The sequence below is a fragment of the Camelus bactrianus genome, chromosome 1, assembly GCF_048773025.1.
Source record: "Camelus bactrianus isolate YW-2024 breed Bactrian camel chromosome 1, ASM4877302v1, whole genome shotgun sequence".
NCBI classification, from domain to species: domain Eukaryota; kingdom Metazoa; phylum Chordata; class Mammalia; order Artiodactyla; family Camelidae; genus Camelus; species Camelus bactrianus.
The window spans coordinates 70,135,245-70,147,707 of NC_133539.1; the positions used below are offsets into that span (position 1 = coordinate 70,135,245).

General features: G+C 39.1%; 1 protein-coding gene across 4 annotated transcripts in view; it reads left to right on the top strand.

Moving 5' to 3' along the window:
• The window catches only part of IGF2BP2 (insulin like growth factor 2 mRNA binding protein 2), a 146,335-nt gene that overhangs the window by 113,291 nt on the left and 20,581 nt on the right, over nucleotides 1–12,463 (top strand). For 3 of the 4 annotated variants that reach the window (XM_074366591.1, XM_074366603.1, XM_074366598.1), the window contains 4 exons: nucleotides 1,423–1,557; nucleotides 7,668–7,790; nucleotides 8,148–8,283; nucleotides 10,673–10,801. In XM_074366591.1, the coding sequence (XP_074222692.1) occupies nucleotides 1,423–1,557; nucleotides 7,668–7,790; nucleotides 8,148–8,283; nucleotides 10,673–10,801 (523 nt within the window). The remainder of the gene's footprint in view (nucleotides 1–1,422; nucleotides 1,558–7,667; nucleotides 7,791–8,147; nucleotides 8,284–10,672; nucleotides 10,802–12,463) is intronic. The other variant, XM_074366594.1, reaches the window with a different exon arrangement.

The following is a 12,463-nucleotide window of genomic DNA, read 5'->3' on the forward strand; positions in this document are numbered from 1 at the left end:
ATGGTAGTCATTCTTTGAGACCACCTAGGTAGTCTCACAGATAGCTACATAAAGGAAGTGGGTGAGTCACTGTTACATTGAGCAAGAAATAAAGCACATTATCCTTATGTTGAGTTCTCTGTTTGAGGAGATTGAGTTACAGTAGATAAAGTGACTTGTGGGGTTGTTGATTTTTGTATGTCATAAGACCACAGTACGATATAATGAACAAAACACAGGACTTGAAAACGAAGACCCTTGTTCAGGTTTTACCGCTTAATAGCTATATGATCTTAAAAACTTCAAGCTCTCTGAGCATCAGTTGCTTCTTCTCTAAGCCAGGGTTATTTTGAGAATTAGGACAGCCAGGCAGATTGAATGGAATAATTACTGTGAAAGCACTTAAATTACAAAGCACCAAAGTACTAACAAATATTAGTTATTTACATGACAAGTGCATTTTATTCAGGTCATTGAGTATCTTGTAACCTGAAAGAGAAAACACTATATTCTTCAAAGTGCCTGAGTTACTTCCAAATAATGTACACTTACGAGTCTCAGAATTCAAATCATAGGAGTGAAATGATGAGATGCGAGAGAGGGGAAGTACTGTGTGATGTTTCCTTTATTTTAAAATGAGTCCTTTTTTCCCCCTCCAACTTTGCTTCAAAGAATTATCTAAAGTGGCTTTAAAAATGGAAGAAGTTTAAGTAGAAGTGAGGTTAGTCTCAAAGTGTGTGCCCATTTTTCAGAAATAGGCCAAAGACTTGGATCTGGGCTTTCTAACAGCCAAAGTAGAAAGGGATACCATCAATTATGTGATTTTGAATGTTAACGAAAACAAGTAGAGCCACAACTACCCCAAGAAGTCTGATAAAGTCATCAAGCTTTTGAGCCAGTAGTTTTAAGAGCCTGGAAGAAGGCAAGCTGCCAGTGGCAAGGAAACCAAAAACTTAGGCAGAGAAAGGGCATGCCTCTGTTTTCTGTCCACACTCAGATATATAAAGCTTGCTTGAATTTGGTGTATAGAGTTGGATTAACATGGCGTTTAAAAGCTGCCATCAGTTCGGAGACCGGCGCTGTGCCAGCATGCAGTATTACCCTGCTCACTTTACTCTTCACTTCTAAGATCATTTGAAAGACTACACAAAATACTTCATTTACCAAACTGGCTTCATTACCACGTTGGCTTGGAGGTTGTCCAATAGCACTCCTGTAGGAAATACTCCTTTCTAGATGGAGCTGCAAAGAATTCAGGTTTGGCACAAGACCCCCTGCACTGCTTGCCACCTTCTTGGAGAATGGCATTGGTTGCAGCTGTGCTAATGATACTTCCATGTCTGTCTGTGTCCTTGCTGTACATTTGCTGGTGCGATGCGTTCTTGGGACTAGGATCCAGTCCCAGATGACGTTGTGCTATGGCTCCTGATTCTTTTCCTGCAGGGTAGACATCCATAGAAAGGAGAACTCTGGGGCTGCAGAGAAGCCTGTCACCATCCATGCCACCCCAGAGGGGACCTCTGAAGCATGCCGCATGATTCTTGAGATCATGCAGAAAGAGGCTGATGAGACCAAACTGTAAGTTTGCATGCAATGCATGGACCACTCAACAGAGAAGAAGAGTAGGTTCCCATTCATTTAACCCAGGAAAGTTTTAGAAAGCTGTAAATCTGTTGCTCAGTAAAGGGAGCAGGGAAGGGATTATTTTTACGAAATTTGTTCCTAAAGAGAATACAGTGGAAATAGATCTTTTATGTTTATAATATGGCTGTTCTTCTACTTGTATGTTTCTCTTGGTGATCCTAATGCTTCTCACTAACTGGTGAAAATCATTGGTAGGAACATTAAGACTGTGCTGTCCACATCCATGCAATGAGGGGATGATATAGCTCAAGTGGTAGAGCGCATGCTTAGCATGCAGAATGTCCTGAGTTCAATCCCCAGTACCTCCTCTAAAAATAAATAAATCTAATTACCCCCCCACAAGATAAAATAATTAAATAACACAATAATAAAAAAAAATTTTTTAAATCCATGCAATGGTGAAAATGTTCTATACCTGCACTGTTCAGTATGATAGCCACTAGCCACATGCTGTTACAACATGAGTGCTTGAAATGTATCTAGTGCAGTAGGGGAGCTGAATATTTTAATCTATTCAGATTTAAATAGTCACATGTATGGCTGATGGCTGTCTTATTGGACAGCGCAGGTATAGAATGTACACTGTCATCAAAACCATCATTTACAATGCTGGAAAAGGATTTTTCCACCATGCTCCTAAGCCACTCGCATGCTTTTAAAGTTGGATTGCATTTGCTTAAGTAGTAGAAACTGGTATCTGAATGGCTACTTTCTTCTTCTTTTTTCTTCTATCTCCCCCCACCCCTGTGCCTTTCTTTTATAAAATATTTCTTACCATTCCAGAGTGTTGTACCAATCTGAATGACAAATACAGTTTTTACTAAACCAATTGACTTTGTGTTATAAACAAATTAATGGTAATGAGATAGACAATATAATAATTTTTTAAAAGGTTCTGTATCAGTTTGGCAAAATCTGCTTATAGGCAAGTGTGGCAGTTTTATAAAGAAGCAGTGAGGGATGAATCAAATACAAAACTAATTTAGCAAATAATCTCAAATAATAGCGTTCCAAAACCAGAAAGGTGAAAGAAAGTAGTTCTTAAAAGAAAACCATTTTAAGTCTATTCTTAGATCTCATAAGGGACTCTGACCTTTCACTTATGAGTTATTTACAGTTTGGGGCTTTTGAAACCCATCAAACGCTGTGGCTTAACTTAAAGAAGCTCCTCCCTCATCCAAGTTATTGAGAACTTTAAATAATACCCTCCTTGGTCCTCTGACCTAGGTGTAAGTGTCTTACGGTATTCTAAATAACCAAGAAGACTGTTGTATACATTGAATTTTTAAAATGTTCATGTAGAGGGAAGATGGAGTTTGAATATCTAAGAAAAAATTTTTTGAGTGCCTCACTGTGCTGAGCACTGAGCTGGGGGCTGAAGCTGCAGCCCTGAGCAAGATCCAGTTCCTGCTTTGTCCAGTGGGAGAGACATCTGCTAAACTAATAGTTACATCAGTAAGGAGTGCAGCACAGCCATGAGAAGTGCTGCAGTGGAAATGACTGCAGGTGACTGGCGGCCCTAGTCAAAGGTTTTAGAGGGACAGGAAGAGACTTGGGGGGTTCAGGGAAGGCCTCTCTGTGTAAGTGACATTTAACTTGAACACTGCAGAGGATGAGTGGGAGGTGGAGGATGTAGGAGAATAGAGATCCTAAACTTTCTTTTTATTCATTTACCAAATATTTTTTGAGGATGTACTATATGCCAGGCACTGTTCTGTGTGCCAGTGAACAAAGCTGACGGAATACCCTGCCCTCTGAAAGTTATGTTCTAATGGAGCTTCTTCAAGCATCCATTTATTTGGGGGCAGTAGTAATGGATCTGTTAGATGATTTTGGTCTCAAGTAATAGTAGAACATCACAAGTGGCTCAAGCAGTAAGAAACAATTACGATGTCACATAGTAAGAAGTCCTAAGGTAGAGTAACTGCAAGGTCAGTAAAATCATATACTCAAAGTCTCATGACTTTTTTTTCCTCTGCTTTACCTTCCTTGGGGTGTATTTATCTTTTTGTGATTGGCTTATTTCACTTAACGTAATGTCCTCAAAATTTATCCATGTTGTAGGATTTCCTTCCTTTTTAAGGCAGAATAATATTCCATTATGTGTATGTACCACATTTTGTTTGTTCATTTGTCCATTGATGGAGACTTGGGTTGCTTTCACCTCTTAGCTATTGTGAATAGCGCTGTTAGGAATATGGGTGTGCAAATATCTTTTTGAGACCCTGCTTTCAATTCTTTTGTATATATACCCAGAAGTGAGATCGCTGGATCATACAGTAGTTTTATTTGCAATTTTTTGAGGAACCTCCATACTGTTTTCTATAGGAGTTGCACCATTTTACAATCCCAGTAACATTTCAAAAGAGTTCCGATTTCTCCATACCCTTACCAACACTTGTTATCTTCTGTTATTTTGATAGTAGCCGAACTAATGAGTTTGAGGTAATATTTGTATTCATTTGATATCTCATTGAGGTTTTTATTTGTGTTTCTCCGATGATTAGAGATGCTGAGCATCTTTTCACATGCTTTATGACATTTGTATATCATCTTTGCAGAAATGTCTGCTCAGGTCCTTTGCACATATTTAAACGGGTTATTTGGTTTTTTTAATTGTTGAATTGTAGGAGTTCTTTATATATTCTGGATGTTAAACCCTTATCACAATATATGATCTGCAGATATTTACCTCCATTCCATAGGTTGTCTTTTCATTATATCCTGTCCTTTGACACAAAAGTTTTTAGGTTTGATGTAGTCCTATTTGTTTATTTTTGCTTTTGTTGACTGCTTTGGTGCCATATGCAAGAAACCATTGCCAGGTCCAATATCTTGAAGCTTCTCCCCTTTTTCTTCTTCTAGGAAAATTGTACTTTTGGTTTTACATTTAGATGTTTAATCTATTTTAAGTTAATTTCTGAATATGAAATAAGGGTCTAGCTGCATTCTTTTGCAAGTGAATATCCAGTTTTCCCAACACCATTTTTGAAGACACTGTCCCTTCCCTGTGGTGTAGCCTTGGCACCTTTGTCAAAGATCATTTGACCATACATGCAAGGGTTTATCTCTGGGATCTCTGTTTTTTTCTGTTGGTTTATTTTTCTTGATACCAGTACCACATTGTTTTGGTTATGGTAGCTTTGTATTATGTTTTGAAATCAGGAAATGTGAGATCTTTTCCAAATTGCTTTGACTATTCAGGGTCCCTTGAGATTCCATATGAATTTTAGGATGAATTTTTCTATTTCTGCAAAAATTGCCATTGGAATTTGATAGGGGTTACATTAAATTTGTAGATTGCTTTGGGTAGTATGGACATGTAAACAATCTTATGCCTTCCAGTCCATGAATACAAGATGTCTTTCCATTGATTGCTGTCTTCATTAATTTCTTGCAGCAATGTATCATAGTTTTCAGTGTATATGTCTTCTTTGGTTAGGTTTATTCAACACTTTATTCTTTATGATGTTATTATCAATGAAATTATTTTCTTAATTTCCTTTTCATATTGTTCATTGTTAGTGTATAGAAACACAACTAACTGATTTTTGTGTGTTAATTTTATATCCTACAATGGTGCTGAATTACTTTATTAGTCCTAATAATTTTTTTGTGGCATCTTTAAGGTTTTCTACATATGAGATCATGTCCTCTGTGAACAGAGATAATTTTACTTCTTCCTTTCCAATTTAGATGCCTTTTATTTCTTTTCCTTGGCTAATTGCTTTGGATAGGAATTTCAATAGTATGTTGAGGGAGGAGGGTATAGCTCAGTGGTAGAGTATGTACTTAGCATGCACGAGGTCCTCAGTTCAATCCCCAGTACCTCGGTTTAAAAAAAATTAAATTAAATAAATACATAAATAAACCCAATTACACCCCCCCCCCCAAAAGGAAGAAAAAATAGTTGAATAGAAGTGGTGAGGGCATCACTGTCTTGTTCCTGATCTTAGAGGAAAAACTTTCAGTCTTTCACCATTAAATATGATGTTCACTATGGGGTTTTCATTAATGGCCTTTATTATGTTGAGGTAGTTTCCTTCTATTCCTGAATTGTTAGGTGTTTTTATCATGAAAAATTGTTAAATTTTGTCAAATGCTTTTTCTGTATCGATTGAGATGATAATGTGGGTTTGCCCCTTCATTCTGTTAATGTGATATAGTACGTTCATTGATTTTCATTTGTTGAACCATCCTTTCATTTCAACTTGAAGGACTCCCTTTAGCATTTTTTGTAGAGCAGGTCTAATAGTAATGAATTCCATTAGCTTTTGTTTATCTGGAAGATTCATAATTTCCCCATCATTTTTGATGATAGTTTTGTTAAATTCAGTATTCTTGGTTGACAGTTTTTTCTTTCAGCACTTTGAATATGGCATCCCATTCTCCTCTGGCCTGCAAAATTTCTACTGAGAAATTCATGTATAATCTTATGGAAACTTCCTTGTGTGTTACTCATCATTTTCCGCTTGCTGCTTTCAAGATTTTCTCTTTGTTTTTGACTTTAGACACTTGGGTTATAATGTATCTCAGTGTGATTGTCTTTGAATTTATCCCAGTTGGATGTTCTTGGAGCTTCTTGAATCTATATGTCCATTTCTTTCCTCAGATCTAGAAAGGTTTTCACCTATTTTCTTCTAATAAACTCTCTGCCCCATCTCTCTCCCTTCCTTCTGAGATTCTAATGACATGTATGTTGACCCACTTAGCCTCTGTAAGTCCCTTAGCCTCTCTCCACTTTTAAAAATTTTGTTTTTCCTCCCCACTTGATTTCAAATGACTAATCTTCAAGTTTGCTGATTCTGTCTTCTGCCTGACCATATCTGCTGTTGCACTCTTTTAATGAATTTTTCAGTTCAGTTATTGTATTTTTCAGCTCTATTATTTCTGTTAGGTTGTTTTTTATAGTTTCTGTTTCTTTGTTGACATTCTCACTTTGTTCATGCGTCATCTTCCTGATTTCATTTAGTTGTCTGTATTCTCTTTCAGGTCATTGAGTATCTTTATGATAGATATTTTTAAGTCTTTGTCAGGTAGCTCATAGATCTGCATTTCTTTAGGGTCAGTTTCTGGAGTTTTATTTTGATTCTTTGATTAGGCCATGTTTGCATTTCTTTATATGCCTTATAACTTTTTGCTGGGGTTTGGGCATTTGAAAAAGCAACTCCCTCTCAGTCTTTGCATTACTGGCTTTGTTCAGGGGAAGACCTTTGCTAATCAGCCTGGCTGGAGTTTCTAGGACCTCTCAAACCATTTCTGATCTCTTTCTCCCCCTGGCTTCTATGGGACTGCAGCTCTAACATACCATTCACCTGTGTTTTCAGCAGCTTCCAGGCTCTGGCACCAGTCTTGTCAGCTCTCCAAGTCAGGCGAGATGAAAACCAATCCTTCAGGCAGCCCCCAGACAAGCCAGAATGTTGGACTCATGATCCAGTCTTTTGTTTCTATCCCGAGAGAGTAGCCCTGGTGTAGGAGATTTCCTCCCAGTTGCCCCTTGCTGTACTGTGTGGGGGAAGGAGCATCAAAGGCATGCCAAACGCCACAAAATTTCCTACCCCTTTTGCTAGAATCCCTTTTTGGTTTTATAAAAGCCTGGATGCTGTAGCTTCTCACTTGATCTCTAGAGTTCTAGCCTATCTTTTGTTGTCAGCTTGGTGTCTCTGTGGGGGTAAGAGAGTCTGTAGGTTCCTAGTCTGCCATCTTACTGATATCATTACCCCTTGTGCCCTTTTTGAGAGCAAGGAAAACCTTCCTAAAGTCACCCAGCGGGCTGCTTCTCCTACCTCATTGGCCAGACCTCTCTCATGGGCCTATTTCCAACCAGTCACAACAAGGGAGTGTAATTACCATAATTTGATTTGTGTTAATCAAAATTCATGCACTGGGGTTAGTGAGGGACTCAAAGCCTTTCCTGAAGCCCACGTCCACTTGTTACCTGAACAAAGGTGGCTTCTATTTGCAAGAAAAAAGCTGGGTAATAGCTCTTGGGAGGCAACCATTGTGTTCACCCTAAATGTTAAATTGTTGCTTGTCTCTTTTAGAGCTGAAGAGATTCCTCTAAAGATCTTGGCCCACAATGGCTTGGTTGGAAGACTGATTGGAAAAGAAGGCAGAAATTTGAAGAAAATTGAACATGAGACAGGGACCAAGATAACAATCTCATCGTAAGCCACTTGTTCAGATTAATTGTGCCCAATAATGGAGAATTTGAGAATTTCGATATGTCCATCTCATTCATCTGCTTTCCCTTAAAATGAAAATGTAATTGTGAGTGATATAATTATCTTCAGCACCATCAAAACAAATACATAATAGTTACCAGTCAAAGATTTTCTTCTACGGATATGATCTAAGTCACTGCAAAGATTTGAGATAAGATGGCAGATATTCTATGCTACAGTGTGTGGTGAGGGAATCCAGTCTTCTCTCCACCTCTTCCGCCAAGACTTGTTTGTGATCCTTCTGGAATTTTATTTTTCCTTTTGAAAAAAGGAAATTTCTCTCTTTTTCCTGGTGGCCAGCTTGCAGGATTTGAGCATATACAACCCTGAAAGAACCATCACTGTGAAGGGCACAGTTGAGGCCTGTGCCAATGCTGAAACAGAGATCATGAAGAAGCTACGTGAGGCCTTTGAAAATGATATGCTGGCTGTTAATGTAAGTGCCTACTGCTTTCTTCTCCACTGTTTTTCACATGTGTTTTCAGGCGGGACCCAAGACTCTCTAATAATAATAATTGTCATTCAGATAGTGACGAAGCACCTTAAAATAGGTATGCAGAGTTATTCTTGTCTTCTTGGGTCAGAAGCATTAGAATAATCAGGAAACCAACTAGAAAAATATGATAAATACACTGGACAACATAGTGTGAAGCCATTAAAATGGTGACTTTGAAGATTTTTAAATAAGGAATTGCTTATTATATATTGTTAATTAAGAGTATATGTAAGTATATATATAGCTAGGGTTATAATTATGCAAAGTAATATGGATCAAAATGACTGGAAAGCTACATATAAAAATCAGAATGGCTGATACGTTAGAAAAGTGGGATTATTTTCCCCCTACTTTCCAATTTAAAAAATACATACTTACTTTAAAATTAACTTCTGATCTTCATCTCTTGCTTACTGATCTGTTCTTGTAGATTGCCCAGTAGATGTTGTCACCCTCCTCAGCTCTGAAACTTCTAGCAGACTGATTTGGGTTTATCTTTCCTGTTATTACTACCTAGTTCCAACTTCATAATGGGAGGACACCATTCTGGCATTCAGAAATCTTAAAAATATTTGTCCATCAATCAAAGCCCAAACTCAGCTCAGAGGAGTAAATTTTTATTTTTTTATGAGAATGATTTTTTAACATACACAAAACAGGAAAGAATACTATGATAAGCTCTCATATGTCCATAATCCAGCTTCAGCAGTTGACAGCTCATGACCTGTTTTGTTTCATCTGAACCTTCATCCGCATCCCCACACCCCTAGGATGACTTTGAAGCAAATCCCAAATTTCGTAACATTTCACAGAGGAGTAAACGTTGACAAAGGACTAGGTGGGTTAAACACAGCCCCAGTTCCCTCACTGCAGCACTTTGCACAGGGCCTCCTTACTCGGGTCGGCACTCTATCTCCCACGTCACCCTAAATACCCTCAGCAGCCCACGTCACATGGCATTTGAGGGACACAATGAGAAGACTGTGGTGTGACCTTCTCCCCTATTTGTGTATATTTGTCTGTCGAAGTATCATCCACTGATCTCATTTTCTTCTTTTAGGCTCTTGATATCTTATGATAAACAGCTCTTTCTGTGAACACCCAGAAATGCTGCAAAGCTTTTGGGTGTCCCCAGAATCTTCACCTGAGCATATACATCACTTAGATTCATTCATGTCTATAGTAAAGTCATGCATTGTTAGAGGAGTAACAAGACTATTAGATCTTACACATCAGTGGGATAAAGGTTAAGGATCCTAGCTTTCCTCTTCCAGAGATTCTAAAAGAAAGCAAGTTACTGGGTGACCCTAGAGCCACAGATAAGAAAAGTGAAAATGTTAGAGAATTGCTTGTGTTTGGGGAGGCATTGATGGGACAGGTTGGATATAGGCCAGAGGCTGCATCCCTCTGCCTCTGAAAGGATGGTGTAGTTCAAACTCACCCCCAGCCTCTGTGAGCATCCTCATGTTTAAGTGAGAAATAAGCAAGTGAGATGATCACAGAGCTGACAACTAAATGGTAAAAAAGCCAAAGTTGTGAACCATTCCAAATCTGGATAATAGAGTTTACATATATGGTATCCTACTGAAGGGTCTGATCTTTCCCTGAATAGAGTTAGAAAAAACTATTAATCCAATATGTTTTAAACATATTCATTCAGCAAATATTTACTGAGTACTTACTATGTACCAGGCACTGAGCTCGCGACCCTAAGCAAGACAGTCTGTCCATAAGAACTTTGTGGCCTGATTAGGGGGAAAGGCTGCTCCACAGGCAGTTCAAGTACCATGTGACAAGTGCTGTTCTAGGGAAGCATAGGCACGTGAGGAGAGCACAGACAGGGCACTTGCGCTGAGACCTTTAGGGTGAGAGCAGGCTTCCCGGATGAGGGGACACCCACGCTCAGGTGAAACCACATGACAAGTAGGATGTAGCCAGGTGAGGGGGGGAGAGAAGCACATTTTTTTGCAAGGTAGACAGTGTGTTCAGGGGTCCAGAGGCGAGAGTTGCAGGACAGGGCAGGACTGGGATAAGGTGGGACTAGCAGGAGAGAGCCTGGTGAGCTGGCCTAGGGCCCCAGGAAGAGCCTTGTTTGCTGTGTTAAGATGTGCAGACTCTCAAGGCTGCAGAGAAGCTTTGAAGGACCATCATGATCAGGTTGAGTTTTGGAGAGCCCACCCTGGCAGCAAGGTGGGGAAGAGGTCCACGGGGCCAGGGCAGAGCCAATGAGGAGACACTGGTGCCAACCAGACAAGAGACGGAGGCTGTCCAGGCAAGCTGGGCCTCTCTAGTCTCCTCCCCTCAACTTTTTCTCCATTTTTATTCCTAGCAACAAGCCAATCTGATCCCGGGGTTGAACCTCAGCGCACTTGGCATCTTTTCAACAGGACTGTCCGTGCTGCCTCCACCAGCAGGGCCCCGAGGAGCCCCCCCCGCTCCCCCCTACCACCCTTTCGCTGTAAGTAGCTCAGCTTTCAGGGGTTTGCTCATGCTCCTTCAGGCAGCAGCACTTCTCTGCTGTGTCGAATCAGAGCTAAGGCTTTCATTTGGAGGTTGTGCTCATAAGTGATTGTAGGATGAATCCAGCAGTTCTTAGGACTTCTTCCTAATGGAGAGATTAATATTACTAAACCATCCTCTAAGCATGTGCTCTTAACATAGTGTATATCATATCTGGGAAAGGGACTACTAGCAGATTCATCAACTAGAAGCCTGTTTATTCAGAGAGAGGATTTATTAGCCCAAAGAAGAACCTTTATGAGTGTTCATTTACTAAAATATTAGAGTTCCTAGATGACTCATATATATATATATATATATATATATAAAATTCCCACCTATATCTACAATTCAAATGCATTGCATTTTATTAATAGGCAGTTTTTAAAAGAAAATAACACACAGTGTTTGTTTCTAAACACTTAGCACAATGCCTGGCATTTAGTAGATTCTCAGTAAGTATTTACTGTTTGAATCATAACTGATAGCAAAAGAAGAAATGTGAACTTTATGAGTTTTCTTTATGGGGGTTTCTTCTTGTTCCCATTCACAAGCATTGTTCAGGATTATCACATGACCCAGTTGGGGTTCGGGGTACTTGACAGCTTTTTTTCCCCATTCCTAATTCTTCTCCACACATACTACTTATTTTGTAAGCAAACTAAGTTTCTTTAAACATGTTTATACTGTTTAAACGGGAAGAATCAGGTTGGAGGACATTACCATAAGCACTTCTTTCGAGAGGTGGTCTCTGGTGTAGGCACTGCAGTGTCAGAATTCCTAGAAGCTCTTTGGGTTATCTGTAGAGAGATAGGATGAGCTCGCTGTGCTGTTTTGCCAACAAAATAGAGACATGAACTGGCACCCACATCCTTAGTCACAAAAACATACACATTCTGTCATCGTGTTTATGTACAACTCTTCTGAGTCATTTTTGAATCTCTCCATGCCATTTCTTTAGAGTTATATTCATTTTCCCTTAAACGAGAGCATAGGGCCCAAAATTGAGCTGTGTGTGTGTTTGTGTGTGTGTGACAGGGTGAGGGAGCTGGAATAAGGCAGGAGGGAAGTGGCCACAATTTAGTCACGCAGCTGCTCTTAGGAGGGAGAGGAGCTCTGAGAGGTGCCTGTCCGCTGTGAGATTTGAGAATGACTGAGCCCAGTACAATGAACTGGCATTTAGACACATCTCATTTCTTGGGAGAAAGATGGTATACACTGCTCCACAGAAGGTAACTTCAAAAGCCAGGGCACCCTCCCAACCTAACTAACCTAAACAGTGGGAGAAAAAAGGTATAATATAATAGACCACACTTCTTTCTTTTTTTCCAAGACTATAATTTTTAATGTATAGTAATGAAGACTGTGTGGTATTGGCATAAGAATATACAATATAGATTGGTGTAAATACAGAACTCAGACAGACCCTCAAATACATGGTGGAGGTATTTCAACGGGAAAGGATAATTTTTTTTTAATGAATAGTACTTAAATAACCAAAAATCAAAAAAATGAACCTAGTCCTTTACCTCATACATTTCATAAAAATTAATTTGAATCACAGAGCTAGTTATAAAAGCTAAAAGTGTAAAATTTCTAGCATAAAACATAGAAATTCTTT